The sequence below is a fragment of the Pezoporus wallicus genome, unplaced genomic scaffold (assembly GCF_028554395.1).
Source record: "Pezoporus wallicus isolate ANWC-B61680 ecotype Strahan unplaced genomic scaffold, APGP_CSIRO_Pwel_v1 contig_4684, whole genome shotgun sequence".
NCBI classification, from domain to species: Eukaryota; Metazoa; Chordata; class Aves; order Psittaciformes; family Psittacidae; genus Pezoporus; species Pezoporus wallicus.
In genome coordinates, this window is record NW_026637499.1 from 1,118,945 (window position 1) to 1,135,584 (window position 16,640).

The window sequence follows — 16,640 nt, forward strand, 5'->3', positions numbered from 1 at the left end:
CCAGTAAATCCAGACTTTCTCTGATGCAGCATCCTTCCCTCCTGCCCTGCCATCCCTCAACAGAGATCCAGCCCATCCCTCCTGCACCTCGGCTCTTACAATCCTCACTCTCCCTCTATTATTTATAAGCTCTAAATGCACTTCACTGGTGAGAATGTTTGGGGAACAAGTTTGTATGAAAAAGGAGTTAGGGAAAATAAAGTTAAATGGTATTATAAATGGAGAGGGTGGTGTGTATTTTTGTTTTTTTTTTCTAAAGTCGTTCTTACCACCTTTTCCAGGGCTGTTAGAACCACTTAGCACAGAATCACATTTAATGACAAGCAATAGGCAGCAGTTTAAACACACTTAGTGCAGGGAAGTGAAGCAAGGCAATGTTTATCCCAGATTTGTTTGTGTTGGGCTGGGGCAGCGGGTTGGGTTGGTTCCTGGTTTGGTTTATCCCGAAGCCCTTTCGGAGCCTTTCCATAAAGGATTCACTCCACTCCTTTATGGAATGCACAGTTCCTTCAGGGAGAGCGCTCCAGCTGCAGGGCTCTGATGAGGTTAAACATTAATTAAATCAAACCAAGGGAAAATAATTACACACATGCATCCATCAGGCCGCCTTGTCACTACCCAGTAACAAAGTTGGATGCAAACTCCATCAGCGGAACTGTCAGGCAGCTCTTAGGAGGAAATAAATGCATCCCAAATGGACAATTTCCTTTAGGGGGAGGAAAAAAAACAAACCCACCATGGATTGCAAAGGATTAATGAGGCAAAGGGTTTGTGTTTGCAAAGGGATGTAAAATGCAAACATCGGGAGTGGTGATCCCATTGTTTAACCTTAATGTCCCATAGCACTCCAAAGCTAGGCTGTGAAGACAAAATGTCCAGCACGGGAGAGGGGAAAGAAGTGGATATGGCCTCAAAAAGAAATGTAAAGCAAAGAGGATGGGATGGGGCTGTGGAGAGTGAGATCTGCACTGGAGACCCTGGAACTGGCCTGGTTTTGAGGGACTGCTCACTGATTTCTGATGATGGAAACCTTAAAATCTTCTAGGGCGTGCTAGTGAAGGCTCCCATAAGTGGACACACGCAAGGTCACACTCCCTTCCTGAAGTCCATGGGGTACCTTATGCCTTGGGCAAGGAAGGGCAGACACAGCTCCCCAGCATCTCTTATGGCACATGCAACCATCCATGAAGGAGCTGCAGGAGGAGCAGAGCCCCACAGAAACTGCAGTAGGTTGGACACCAACACCACGGAGACCCATCCTGCTCCCCGTGCAGATGAGGACCAACCACAACAGCATGTTCCCAGCTAACCCGAGCCCTTCCCTTGCACCCATCCTATTTACATATACCAGAGCTCAGCTCTGTAGCACGGGGTGCACTGAGACACCTCCATCTTCCATGCAGCACCTTTGAGACCACTGCACCCAGCTCAAGACAGAAGCAGCTTAAGGTACCACTGCCCAGCTCCTCCCCATCACCTCCCTTCACCTGCATCTTGTCCCCAAGGGCTCTGGTGTCCTGTATCCACTAATTCCTGTGGTCACTAATGGGCAGAGGGATCCGCAGGGCAGCAGTGATGGGGCAAAGGCTGCGAAGACCCTGCCCCATGGCATGCTCTGGATGGGAATTTGCAGGGAGGCAAGGAAGCACCAGCCAGGGAGGTGGGAGATGGAGGGTGCATGTCCTCAGATGTGGGCCAAGCCAGGCTGCTCCCATGCAGCCGGGCATCGTGTCTCCTCCTAAACCTGGCTCCAAGGCTGAACTGATTTGCTTCATTAGTGACCAAGTTCAAAAGGGAAACAAAACCAACAGCGACTGAGCCTGGAGCAGGGAATCAAGGAAACCTCCCTGCACAGCACCCCCCACACAGGCACAGCAAACCCCAGCTCTGTGTGTTTGAATAACTACCAGAAAACAAACCAAATCATTTAAACCAGTTAAAGACGCAGAGCATTTTCTTCACGCAAAGTGAATAATTTATAGGCAGAGCTATGATAAGAAAAAAAAGCCCTTTCCAGCCTGTATTGCAGGAAAATGTATCCAGAAGAAAAGATCACGTTTCAGACTCATAAATAAATGAAAACCAAAGCCAACAGTAAATAGGAGCATTTTCCTTCCCAGCTCCCAGTGCTGCCACAGAGACCCGCAGTGTGATGGTCAAGGGACCCTCCGGCCCATCATCCCTGGAGGGACCCCAGTGCCTCCTCCCCAGCTGGAAATGTGGACCCAAAACCCCTGCACAGCCTCAGCGCTCACCATCTAACCCACAGCCATCACCTTTCTGAGCAGGGATAGCAATAGGAGGAGGCAGTTTACATGTTGTGAGGCAACGCAAGGATCAAATCTTGTTCTCAAGGCTGTTTTAGCCAGCATCCTCCTGTTGTTTTGGTGTAGCTGGCAATGCTACATATAGAAGTCATAGTGTGTATACATATACAGTTATATGTACTATATAGTATATATATAGTATATATGCTATATAATATAGTTATATACAGTTATAGAATAGCTACATATAGAAGTTATGCTTTTGCATGGTACAGCCTTCAGAACCATGGATGCGGCTTCCTTTGTGACCCCTAGAATAAAGGCCAAAAATCCCTAATTACTGGGAACAAGTGGAAAGATGAGATGTCCCAGTGATGCGAGTTACGGCCAAAATGAATTTCACCCCTTCCTCCAAAGCAGAAGCTTGCCAAGAAACCATATTTGACTCCCACCAAACCTCACTTAGCTGGGGCAGCTGACAGGAGCCCTGGATACACCCCATGAGGACACACAAGGTGAACTCATTCCCAAGCACCTCCACCAGACCCCCCAGAGGATGCTGCATGGGGTTTACCCCTCTTCACCCCATCACTGAGGAGCTCCTGCCTTCCTCCTTTGGATGTGGCCAAACCCAGGTCATGGAGAACATGGAGATCTCATCCTCCTACCTCGTGGCCGGCTCCGGCGTTTCCGTCTCCCCACGGACGTGCTGCGCAGCGCGGGCTGGAGCTGCCCGATCTCTATGGGTGTGTTGGTGCGGAAGCTCTCCTTGAACTTCTGCATCAGGGACTCCACCGTCTCCTGCGTCACCTCGGGAACTGCAACACCACCAGAGGGATGTGGTTAGAAGAGGACCATGTCTCCACTGCCCATATAACCCCAGAGCCAAGCCCTGGGGCAGGAGCTCTGCCAAGAACCCCAGCATCATCCACAAGGATCCATCCAGAGCTTTCCAAGTGTTACCAAAGGCAGAGAACTCAGACAATTGTGAGTTTACAGTAATAGCATTTCTGCTTTCTGGCATTTAGGGTTATTCCTTGCCTCTTCCCCATGTGCACCCATGGAACTTGGAGCATCCTTATCCCTTAACCACACAGGAACCCCTGGGCACTGAGCTGGCTTCAGGTTGGGTCTAACTGTGCCCCGGAGCTGGGAGCTGCACCCCAGGCTCAGCAGCTTTTGGGGGGTCAGGTATTCCCTGGCAGGCAAATCTGGGATCAGGGAGCAATGGGCAAGACTGGGATGGGAGCCAAGTGAAGGATGCACAGCCGGTTCAGGCATGCTCTGAGAGGTGCAGCAGGAATCCTGGGGGCCTTCCAGGTGCAGCACAGGAAACATCTTGCTGCAATACCCCAGGGCACATCACAGCTCACTGATATTTAAGTAGCTCCCCTCCTTGTTCTCACATACCCTCTATCCAGTAAGGCTAAAACCCTTCCAGGATTGTCCTATGAAACTCAGCAGGATGGGCAGTTACAGGAAACCATGAAACCGTTCACAAAGAGCAAAGGTGAAACTCAGGATCAAAGGTTTGTCCTCCTGCAGGCCACAGAGGTCTCCCAGGTTTAACAAATGCCTTGGCCTCTGTCAGCTCCTACAGCACACTCGTTAGCAGAACACAACCCTCTTTCCATTGCCAGAGTCACGGAGTCCAGCCGAGCTCCTGAAGCTCCCCCCTGCACACAGCATCCCCATGGCAGGGATCACCAGCCCTACAGCCACCCATCCTGCTCGGATTAGTGAGCACTTTGGAGCTCCCAGCCTGGCAGGAGTTACAGGTTGAGCACACCCCACCACATCCCCCAGCTCCAGAGACACATCACATCTGTACGGAGCTATTCAGGCACCCGGTGAGCTCAGGGTGCGTAACTGCTCCGGACCATGGATTCTAATTCCCTTCACAGTGTGGTGCAGGGGACATTTTGGTGTGAAACGAGAAGCTGGCCATGCAGGACAAGGCATTTGTAATCCTAGACAAGAACTGGACTGCGGGCTCCTCCAGCAGTCATCCCATGCTGCAGGCAGTGCATGGAACAGCTCCCCCTTCCTTCTTCCCAAATCCCAAAGGCAATGCCTTCAGCCTGAGGGGTTGAGAGCCTTTAGACCACCCCAGGGTGCTCTTCTACCCCACAGTCTGCAGAGAAGGTACCAAAATCTGTCAAGGCCATTGTGAAAGGGAGCAGCAGAGAAGAGCATATTGGTGCAGGCGCATCCGGAAGGCTCAGGAGAGGAGCCATCCACCCAGCACTGGCGATGGATGGATGAGCAATGAGGATCAAACCCACTGCCTGCATAAGCACTGATGGTGGGAACCATTCTGGGAGAGCTCCAGAGAGAGGGTGGCCTCAGGGATCAGCTCTGCTCCATCTTCCAATTATTCAACACCAGGCTCACCCAGATCAAAGGCAGAGCTCCCCAAAGCCCCCTTACATTTATAGCAGGCACAGCTGGATCCTGCAGTGCGGATGCTCCAGCAAGCAGCACAAAGGGGAGTATTTCAAGAGCAGGGAAAGGCCTCTGAAGAGCATCATCTACTCCCACCCTGACAGCACAACCCCTCTCATAGGGCTCCGCTGAGGCACTGGGGAAGGATGCAGCACATCTCAGCACCCCATCACTGTGTTTGTGGGGGGAAAGCCTGTCCTTGCAGCTCCTTCATCATCCGGGAGCAAGCAGAGCAGGGCCTCCCTGGGAACAGATGGCAAGTGATTTGAACCTCGGGGCTGTGCAATATATAGTGTGTGCAAGTGGAGCAGGGAGCTCGGGAACCGTGCGGCTGAGGCTTAGTTACCGAAAGGAGGCAAGAAGGAGAGCAAGGGAGGAGGAGGAGGGGGCCATGCCTTCAGCAAGCAATGAAACGTGGTGAGGTCACGGCTCTCTCATGCTCCTTGCTTGGCTGATGGGAGTAATCAGCACCACGGTGATCGTACCTCATCTGAGCACCACATCCTGGCGCAGCCATACAGAGGCATCTGCTCACGTGCTTCTCAGTGGAGCAAACAGCAAAAGCAGGGGGGGAGCATAACCTATGTGGGGAGAGGGTCCCTGTGGCTGCTGGCTATTTGTGATGATGCTCAGACACCTCCTAAAGGAATGGGAGCAGAAAGATGCCTCTCAGTGCTCTGCACAGCTCGTGCACCAGCACGGTGCTGGCTTCTCCGTGCCCCTGAACATCAGGGTTTGGAGCAATGAAAGAAAAAAGCAAAAAGAATAAAAGAGAAGGAAACGACAAGAAGAAAGAGAAAAGAAAACGTCCTTGTCGACACGGTGTCAGCAAGGGGAGATGAACATGGCCAGCATGGAAAAAATCCTCGCTGACAAATGAAAGCAGCTGGGCTTGAACTGAATGAGCATCAGGGGTCAAGGATGAAGGGAGGACCCTTCATCCACTGCCAACAGTGACGAAAGGGAGGCAGAAGAAAGCAATGCAGCATAACATGGTGAGAGATGGCTGGTGGGACCCTCCTGACTATGGGAATGTCTGTTCATATGCATAAGACACAGCGCACTGCACACCGCTACCTGAGCTTCCCCACAGGCTGAGCCTGGACAGTCAGGGATAGGAGCCCACCACACACCCAGACCAATGCCTCCATGGGCAGCACACAACCACGTGGCAAACACAGCTTCACGCACACACACAGCACACATGCCCAGCATTCCTGTCTGCCTTCTCTTGTCCAGAAAAGGAGGCAAAAATCACTACCATGGGAGAGGCAGTCACAGAATCCCAGCCTGGTTTGGGCTTGAAGGGACCTTAAAGCTCATCCAGTTCCATCCCCTGCCACGGGCAGGAACACCTTCCACTAGAGCAGCTTGCTCCAAGCCCCTGTGTCCAACCTGGCCTTGAACACTGCCAGGGATGGGGCAGCCACAGCTTCTCTGGGCACCCTGTGCCAGCGCCTCAGCACCCTCCCAGCTTCTGCCTAAGAGCTCATCTCAGTCTCCCCTCTGGCAGGTTAAACCCATTCCCCTTGGCCTGTCCCTACAGGCCCTTGTCCCAAGCCCCTCTCCAGCTTTCCTGCAGCCCCTTTAGGCACTGGAGCTGCTCTAAGGTCTCCCCTTCAGGAGCCTTCTCTTCTCCAGGCTGCCCCAGCCCAGCTCTCTCAGCCTGGCTCCAGAGCAGAGCTGCTCCAGCCTTCACAGCATCCTTGTGGCTTCCTCTGGACTCACTCCAACAGCTCCACATTCTTCTTATGTTGCCCTTAATCTACTTTAACTATTGGTCAGCCCTTAAATGGTCAGACATTTGGACTAGATGACTGTTACAGGTCTCTTCCAACTGAATGAATCTATTCTACATACCTCAGCTCTGTCCTGCAACCCACTTGGGCTGTACGTGCCAAGCATGGGCTCAGCCAGCAGCTCCCAGCACCACTGTTCTCCCCACACACTGCTCTCACATCATCAGTGCCTGGGCACCAGCTCCTCTCAACAACCACCCCAACACGACACAGTTCTGGAGGTGATAGGACCATCCTCTCCTTGAGCAAAGCTTGCCAATCTGCCTTCTCCCCCATCCCCTGTTTCCAGGAGATAAATCCATCAGGGTTAGTGAGCTCGCACCGTCATCACCACATTGAGCTTCTCCAGCCTGGCAGAGGTGGTGAGATCCACCCCGACGCTTGGCACAACGCTATGATCTCAAACTCACCCCATCCTATAGTGAGAGCCTTCGGCAGCACAACCACCCCAGGAAGAAGCTGAAGCAGAGGCATCACGCGGCTCTTCGGCCTCCTCAAAATGAGCTTCCATCTCCGGCAGCGATTTAAGGATGCAGCTGAAGGTCACTGTACCTTTGTGAAGCACACGGCATGTTCCTGACGTACACCTCCCTCCTGTCCACCCCCATATGCTATTTTGAAAGTGCTTTGCTCTCCTTATGGCTCCTCTATTCGTTTGCATGTCTCCCACAAAACAATTCAAACCAATAGCCTTCCTTTCTTCCTTCCCTTTCTGCTGGCACAAGCTGCAGTGGGAAAATATGTTGCTTGGCTTAAAAATTACAACAACACCACCACAAAGTCATCAACTGAACAATATGAGCAATGTTTGGGTAAAAATACATTGCGACGGAGATGGAAAGCAGCAGCACTCGTTCCAACCCTCACAGGGCTGCCAGCCAGGAGGGCTGCACCTCTCCCAGGCACACGGGGTACGGGGGGGGGGCTGTTTTGGGGAGATACCAACACCGGTATCTCGCCAGCTTCAGTGGCCAAAACACAGTCACAGGCTGGAAGAGTGCAACCACACACAACCTGTACCCACAGCCTGTATTTGAGACACGCACTGGTTGCGTGCCTCCACCTCCACTGGTTGCATTTTGATGGTGCCTCCTCCATCCCAAGGGTCCAGCTCAAAGGACAAGGAACTGTTGACTGTGCAACCTGTTTTGAGCCAGCTGAGCCAGGTGGTGATGGAAGTGCCCTGCAGCTCTTGGAGACAACCCTCAGCTTTGGTGGGTTATTTTAGGGCCTTCAGACCTGGACTTGGAGGACCCCAATGGAGCAGCCGTATCATGTACTGGAGAACTGCCTTCAGCCTAAGCCAATGCTCCTGCATCCTGCAGAGACCCTATATCCCATTTGATGCTGCACCAGACCACGGCAGGGCAAAGGAAGGGCAGCAGGTACTCCCCAAACCATTCTCAACATCTCATGCTCTCATTGGGTGGTTGGGAGGGGTGGACAGCCCCAGGGCTCAGTTTTTGTGGCTTATTAAAACAGAGCCCTCAGCTTAAAGTCTGTAAAGGTGCCAGCTTCCCCAGGCTTTCCAGTCTTTGGTGTCTGGCTTTAAGTTTCAGTCCCTGGAGCCACAGCCATCCCTGTCCTCCTCACACAACGTCTGCAGGAAGAAGACTGGAAAGGCAACAGCAGCTCCTATTTGAGCTTCCTACTCTGGGTATGGGTATTAAAACATCTTTTTGAAAATACAGGGGTTTAAGCATCTGATTTTCCCATCCCTCTCTGATTTCTGAGTGTCAGAGGGCGTTATCGATTCCTCAACATTACCAGTGCTCCCAGAGTTTTGCAGAGAGGAGTAACTTGCAGAGCAGCTCAAGAGCTGCTCGACTGAACACGGTGCTTCACTGAAATCAAAGCGTTTCACAAGGACTTATCAAACTCAATCAAGGATTAAACAGAAAAGCTCAATTAGAAGTCAAGGTCAATGGGATTTTTACCTCCTGACCTGCATTCATGGGTGCATCCATGGCCATGTGTAAGACCCACTGCCCTCATCTCACACACTAGCTCTTCTCCACGACTCTCTCCTGCCCTCTCACCACCTGCTTCCAGTATTCTGATAATCCACCTTTTCCTAGGCACATGGTAAGTGCTTTCCTGGGAATCCCTGGCCTAAAGGTCTAATGATTCCTCATGTCCATAATGCATCACGTGAACGTCAGGTAGGTGTAAACACAGTTTCATAACATTATAATCGTTCCCTCCAAACCAAACCTCTGAGTTTCAATGAAGCTCTTCCAGACGTGCCTGGATCGATGTCTTGGAAATTTCTATTCGATGATGTATCTGAAGACGTTGACTTTCTGATACTATTTGGGATGAGCATAAATTTCACAATACTGGAAGTTTCCCACATGGTGGAAAGCCTGTTTTCCAACCAGCTCTAAATAATAGGTGTTTGTTGCTTTCCGAAGCATGAAATAAGGTGTTTGTTCCGAAACTGGGATGTGGGCTGATTTTCAACAGTGCCACCCTGAAGGTACTAAGCTCCAGAAAGCAGAGAGCGTTACTAGCATAAAATTAGGCAATTACACTGAAGCCTGTGTGGAGACAGTGGGACAGCTTCACATGTATTGGGATGAAAACACATCTGGAGAGCAACATCCTGCCACGCAGCACGGTGAACAGGGCAAAGACAGGAGAAATACTCAGAACTTCACTGCTCCATCTCTTTCTCCAGCCACCAAACCCCTTTACCACCTCTCAAGCAAGACAGCCTGTCCCCATCAGTCCTTTGCTCTCCATCATTCTATATCATACGCCACGTGGAGGCCCACCATGTCCAGAAAACACTGGGAGACTGCTGGCTGAATGACACAACTAAGTCACAAGATATGTATTTATAAATCTATAAATCTATATATACATATATATATATAAAAATCAAACCAAAGCACAAATTACCACATACCATTACATCAGGGGACCAAGCACCTCCTGCAACGCACGCATCTCCAAGCCATCCTCAGGTGAACCCACCAGGGTAAACCAACAGCATGAGGGGAGATCAATGTCTCTCCAAGAAGCTCTCTTACACAGAGGGGTTTCAGATGCAGCATCAGAGGGATAAGGGAACCAGGGAGCATTTGGAAAACAAGCTTGTATTTAATCTCTTTTCTTTCCTGGCCTTTCTTGTTGAATTTCAAAATAGAAAATGCATACTTTTTTTAACATCGGTATTAATGCACAGCTATTAATACATTAATAGGTTATTATGTACATTAATAAATCTCTCGCTATAAAAAGGTTTTTATATATAAACCTGATTGTAATTGCAAATTGGAGGGGGAGGGAAGCAGAAGAAGAAATAAAGTTTTATTCAAGATGTCTCCTTTGAAAGAAACTGAACAAATGTACTTTCCTCCTTCACATATTCATGAGCTCACTGCTTCCCTACCCCGTTCTCCACCACCCTCAGCTCCGGGCTCAGAGCCAGCACGGTCCTTATCTGGTACAAGGCAGGGAAAAAAAAGCCCTGATAGGATCAGAAGTTTTCAGTAGTTTAACAAATCTGGGGGAAAAAAAAAAGAGTCTCCATTGGTTTTAATAAAGCTTGGGGCACGTGACAGGGAAGGGGGGGTGATGCACAGATGCGGGTGTGCACATGGCAGCAGGATAGAGACGTGTTGGCTCAGCATCTCACAGTGAGGACGCCAGGGTACCCCTCAACCCATCTGACCATGCACCCACTCTTTGCTTTTCCTCTTTACTGCAAAGCTTTGTTGGTCCCCCACATCTAAGGCCGGGCTGGATGGGGTTCTGAGCAGCCTGCTCTTTGCAGGGGACTGGAACTGGATGACCTTTAAAGGTCCCTTCCAACCTAAACTACTCTATGATCCCATGATCTATACAGAGCAGGAGATATCCACAGCTCCTGTCCTTGCTGCAGCCCAGTGAGCAGGGCCCAGGGGAATGCCCATCCCTATGGGAAGAGGCATTCAGAGCCAGAGCCCCCACAGCAGCACCCTCCCAGCACCGCCTGCCCTGACCCTTCCTCATCCTCTCTCCAGTCACGCCGCTCCATCGCTTCCCAGCTAATTGCCTCCACTCATGTGTGCAAACTAACCGTTTACTAGGAAATGCCACAGAATGTTAATTTCATTCCAAACGCACTTCCAGAGTTTTATGGGAGGAAATGAAGAAGCATTGTATTAATAGCAGCATTTCCAACTCCAACCACAGCTCCGTCGACAGAGGCTGTGAGTTACTCATCTCCATGCGCTTTCCCTGCCTTTCTACCTTCCTCCTTCCCTTTTCCCCCAGCCACACTCCCGGCTTCCCATGCTGGTGATTAAGATAATACAATATAATTACAAACGCATTGTGAAAGAGCAAACGCTTCAGAGCCACGGTCCAACAGTCCCTGCCTCTGCCTCACGTCTTTAAGCATCTTTTGGGTCTCTGCACTTCATGGGCTGCTGCCCATGGGTTTGACCTCCCCGGGAGCTGTTTCTGACTGGGAAACCCTCAGCTTTTCCATGGGGCAAGGAGTTGTCTAGCACACCCCGCCCCTGGCATGTACAGAGCATTAATCTCTCCATGCTGTTTCTCCTTCAAGGAAAAGTCTTTGGGTCCATCAAGCTTACCTCACCTCCCCCTGCCCCAGCACTGAGAAGGTCCAGACCATCAGAGACTTTGTCTCCCATCTTCTCCACCCTAATAAAACCCTTACATTCTTTAATGAGACACCATAACTTTTTCACTTAGAGGAGCAGGCAGGATGGGCAGAGCCTCAGCACCAGCTCATGCTCCTCAAGTGATAAAGTAATTGAATAGTTCAGTAAGAACACTCTGGAGGAAGCTTCCCCATTTGGTGCTAATGGGCACATGAAGCAGCCCAAGCTAATGTTGCTTGAAGAGACAAGGGCTGAAGAGCACAGCACTGAGCTCCAGCTCACTCCCTCTGCCACACAGCCCCTACAACTCCACAAATCCAGAGGGAAAAACGCCCCATGGAACCACCAAGGGCTGGAACAGCCCATCCCCACCTGGCTGAGGAATCGATGCTGTGGGATCAACCTGGAGGCAGCAGCACTGTGGCGCCTGTAAAGTGAATGTGAGCAAGTCCCAGCACCCCTAGGGACAGGCAGGGCAAATGTGGATGGGAAACGTGGCACATCGTCCCCTCTCCAGTCTCAACCACCACTCGATTCGCTGCTCAACAGCATGGTGCAGAACATTCATTAGCTAGAAATCAGATTTCCTTTGCCCAACAGGCAAGGTGATACCTGTTCATGGGACCAGCAACTTTGTGCCACGTGCTGGAGCAACGAGGGAGTGACATCAACCCACGTGAGAAGGGCAAACCACTAAAACCCCATATTGCAATGGGGCCAAGGAGCTTCAGCTCTACCACCCCTACCATGGCACAGACCAGCCATCTCCCACACCAGGAAGCACACAGATCCAGGCAGGAAATACAGAGCTTAGAGCCAGTTTGTTGGCTCAGAAGAAGACCTGGAGCTGAGGGAACACATGGGGACCCTGGGGTATCAAATGCATACGACTTCCAAACCACGCAGATGTGAGGCTGAGCACATCCAGACCCTGCAGGACCCGGTGGGTGAGCCTCAGCAAGTGCTGTAAGTCAGTGGGGCTGTCAGGAAGGATTGATTTGAAGCACTTCCTTAATAAGTTTCCTCTCCTGCTGGTCCTTTGGGTAGGTCACTGCCTTATGATAAATGGGGCTGGAAGGTGCCTGCAGACCTTGTGCCTGGCCTCGATCCATCTTCCTTTGGAGCCAGCTGACAAAATGAACTGTCTCTATGCTGTAGGCAGGTGAAACACAGCTGACAGGAAGAGGACATGCAAACAGAAGGAAGTACTGACACTGGAGCTGCCCTCCCTGCTCTCCTTCCCATAAAACTCACAAGCCTTGGATGGACTGATAAGGAGAATATAGAATCATAGAACGGTTTGGGTTGGAAGGGACCTTCAAAGGCCATCTAGTTCCAATACCCCTCCAATGAGCAGGGACATCTTCAACTAGAACATCTCACACATTCAGACCGACAGACCCACAACGCTGCTCAAAGCCAAACTGAAGAAGTGCTGAGCACCATGGACTGAGACAAACCCATCACTCTCACACAGGAGGCAGGATCTGGAGCAGCCTCAGCTCTGAGCCACACATCCCAGGGGCTGCCCAAGTGCTCTCTAGCACCTCTATTTCCAGCTGAAACAGGGAACATTGGAGCTGTTCTCCTTCATCCCAGATCCCATTCTTTTTCCTGGCTAGCCTGACTTCAGAAACTGATGGCAGTGTTCTGCTCCACACTGACACCATTGAAGAACCAGCCCTGAGCAGGGATGAAGCTATCCCTCTGCACTGCACACAAGGGAGCTGCAAGATGCAACCCAGCACAGAAAATCAGGAGAGGGAATGCCACTTGAGATCCCCCTGGGACTTCCCTGGGGAATAAACAGGCACTATATTATTTTTTAGATTTTGCATCAGGAAATAGAAAAATAGTTGAAAAAACCCACCCCATCTCAAAGCTAATCCTGGTCAACAACTGGCCTACAACCCAGCAACGCCTTAAATAATGTAGTGCTTTATCAAACATTCATAGAGATGCACAAAGTGATGAACAACGCGCCTTCATACAAATATAGGTCCTGATGGCTTGTTTTCCTTGGACAGCCAAAACTTCACAGCTTATCTGCTGTGAGCTTGTGATTTTGCCTGGATGAAAAGCACTTTGGACATCTGGGGAATCAGGGCTACTGCACATGGAGCTGCCACGACGTCTCCACCAGGCAGCCCCACAAAACCCAGTGTTAAAAGAGCTGCTGCTGATTTGAGGAGCCACAAGTCACCTGGCTGTGGTTGGGAGAGGTGACCAAGGGTGTTTCTTCTCACATGGGATGACATTATAATGTTGAGGTGAGACCAGCCCAAGCCCTACCAAGGGGTGATTAACCAACAGGACCTCACAAAACCACCATCCCTTTAGGTATCCGAAACACCTCGCTTCCATCCCCTATGGCACCATTAAAAGCCACTTTACCATCTGCTTCTTTCCTCCTCTGTATTGTGAAATCAGTAAGCAGGATTCAGCAAAGGGAGGGGAGAAAAGGAAGTCACATCAGGAAATCCAACCTATCAGCCTTTCCTCAACAGCAATGCTGCTGTGTGCCGGTAATAGCCTTGACTGGTCTGAGAAGTTTAAGCCTTAACCAGTCATTAAGCAAGGGCAGCAAAGCACCTCCTTCAGCCAGGGGTATGCAGGACCAGAGGAGGCCACTGGTCCCCAGGAGCTTCCCCATCCCTTCTGACCCTGTGCAGGAAGCAGGAGCCACATTGGATGCGGCTCTTGTTGGGGAGACCTCCTGGACATGCTCCTGTACATCTATGCTGCTGCTTTAGGCCACTTTCTTGGCGGGGTATAAGGAAGGGGAAGCGTTTCCCACAGGAACATGAGGCCAAGAAACCATCCTTCCCTCTCGCCATATTGGTGAGGACAACGCAAACTCGAGATGGAGGCCACAAGCGCAGTGATGAGATCAAAACAACCTAAAACTGCAGCCTGGCAGCTCTCCATTTACAGCTCAGAAAGCAATTAATGTATTAGTATATTAATTATGACTGTGTTTATCTCTCTGGAAAGGAAATCTTTTCCCTGGCAGGTATGGACCTTTCAAACCAGCATTAAAGTCAGAGCAGGCATCGCCATCAAACTGAAGGACTTAACAGCATATCTGTTGTAACCTCTGCAACTGGGCCCCCTACTCCCTTTATTAATACACTCAAATCAGTCGGAATTACACACGTTGGACTTCAACCCACATCTAATGTGTCTAATAACAAGAGACACTACCTAAGCATGTGTTTAAATGCTTTGCTGAATTGGGACCTGATTCCTACCCTGATGGGCCTCATTTTCTGTATTTTCTTTCTTTCAAGCTGAAATTCACAGCCAGGTTTCTCAGGCAGGAATCGGGGACTGCACAACCCACTTTCCACTGGCAAGCCACGTGAATATACATTTTCAAAGGTCTCTGGAAATTACACAAGGAGTTGGCAGGGATTAGAGCAGGGAAAAGCTGATCACGTACAAAGAGGGTCATGATCCCATCAGGTCACTGGAAAGAAGACAGAGCCCCAGGACACATCAGATGCTGGTCTGACGCACTGTCCCACTTTAGCCTCCAGCCCCAGCAGGCGTTAAGCCATCGTTTTATTTATTAAAGGCTCAGAAAGCCTTTAGATAGTGCTCAGGGTGGCACTGGATCTGCCTACCCGAGTGAATGGTGGCTGCAGGTGGTGGCTCCTGGCCCTGGCATTAGGGACAGCACACCCTGGCATGTGAGGGACCTCCTGCCAGCACCCGTGTCCCCTTGAGGCCACGGGGCTGTCAGCTCAGGGACAGCAACATCAGGCTGCTCATCTTGATCCCATCGCCCATGGTCTCACCCTTCTTCATCAGAGAGCAACACCACCAACCCTGCTGGTATGAGGGCATTGCCTCTGGCTCACACTTGGCCTTTAAGTCTCACCTCCAAGATGCTGAGGAGCTCACTCTGTTGTAAGGAATAGCACCTCCAGGGCCAGCTCAACCACTGCCCTCCTCATTCAAATCTCATCCCCCCAAATACCCCTCTCCCCAGCACCAAAACCTCAGGCCAGACCACTGCCATTCCTTCTCTTAGAGGAGTCTTCACTGGGAGGTGAAGACACTGACTGAGATGAGGCTACCAGAACAGTTGCTCCAGCATTGGTGGGTGGCATAGGAAGCCCCCTTTCTCCATCACCAGGACCCTTCCCCTGCCTGCTTTTCGCTGTCATCTCAAACCTAAGCTATTTTCCTCCCTTCCTCCCACAGTTCTGCTGGACTGCATCACCCAGAGCAGTTTGGCTGGAAGCTGGTGTGACAACAACCCCTTAATATTAGCAGTTCTCAGTGCTTCCTCATGCTGCCCTCTCTGCTGTCTGGCTCCAACTGACAGACAAGGACTGGATCAAGTGACATAGAATCACAGAATAGTTTGGGTTGGAAAGGACCTTAAGGTCACCCAGTTCCAACCCCCCTGCCATGGGCAGGAACACCTCACACTAAACCATACCACCCAAGGCTCTGTCCAATCTGACCTTGAACACTGCCAGGGATGGAGCATTCACAGCTTCCCTGGGCAACCCATTCCAGTGCCTCACCACCCTCACAGGAAAGAACTTCTGCCTTATATCCAATCTAAACTTCCCTTGTTTAAGTTTTAACCCATTACCCCTTGTCCTATCACTACAGTCCCTAATGAGTCCCTCCCCAGCATCCCTATATGACCAGGGTTACCAAAACAAGCAGTGGCAGAAGAGCTGGATCTCCATGTCCAGGCTCACTCTAGGTGCCAGGCCATGCTGGAAAGCCTCTCGCTATCACTACAGAGAAAAAGCATTAAGAGAAACTTCAGAGGTTTACCCAAGTTAACACAGCAGGTGAGAAGAAAGTCCAGGAGGTATGCATTCAAGATGACTGCACAACCACACCTTTGATATGCCTATGGTATTAATCATCGGTACCATCGGTAATAAGTCCTGTCTCCTGTCTAGACTGGGAGGCCATACCCAGACTGCAGCGTCTCTGAAGCCAGCACAAAGGCTCTCTTGAAAAGTTCTCTTTTTGAACATGAAAGAAACAGAAAATAAAGATGGGTCCCTTTGTTGCAGGACTGGAATTGCAGATACTCGATTTTCAAGTCCGACATCTCTTCTCTCCTCAGCTTCCACCAAGCACAAGTTCTGCTTCTCACTGATCCTTAAGAGATTTGGTTTGGTGAAACCTTCTCGATAGGGAACTTGGGGGTAAGCCCAGATTCAGCCTTGCTGGGCTTTTATCTGCTGTCATTCACTAACCCCATCTCTGTGTATCCAACGCATCTCATTGGGGCTGTAGCGATGCTGCCTTCAATGGTCTGGGGACCAAACCCCCTCAAACAGCACCTGATGCACAGAAGCAAAGGGCTCCTGCTGCTGTAGGATAAAACCCTGTTGGTAAAGAAGAAAGCCAGATATATCAATAGGTAAAAGCAAGTTAGGAATTCCCAAAGGGCTGCAGCTTGAGGCCATCTGCTTGGGAAAGGTAGAGAGCAAAAATCATCAGCTGCATGAGCTGAAAACTACACAGATCAGTGA

At 50.5% G+C, this 16,640-nt stretch overlaps 1 protein-coding gene across 3 annotated transcripts in view; it reads right to left on the reverse strand.

Annotated features, from left to right (window-relative positions):
- ASTN2 (astrotactin 2) overlaps positions 1–16,640 on the reverse strand; it is a 330,328-nt gene that overhangs the window by 227,108 nt on the left and 86,580 nt on the right. For 2 of the 3 annotated variants that reach the window (XM_057405885.1, XM_057405886.1), the window contains one exon: positions 2,936–3,085. In XM_057405885.1, the coding sequence (XP_057261868.1) occupies positions 2,936–3,085 (150 nt within the window). Of the gene's footprint in view, positions 1–2,935; positions 3,086–6,921; positions 7,096–16,640 lie in introns of those variants that run through there. The other variant, XM_057405887.1, reaches the window with a different exon arrangement.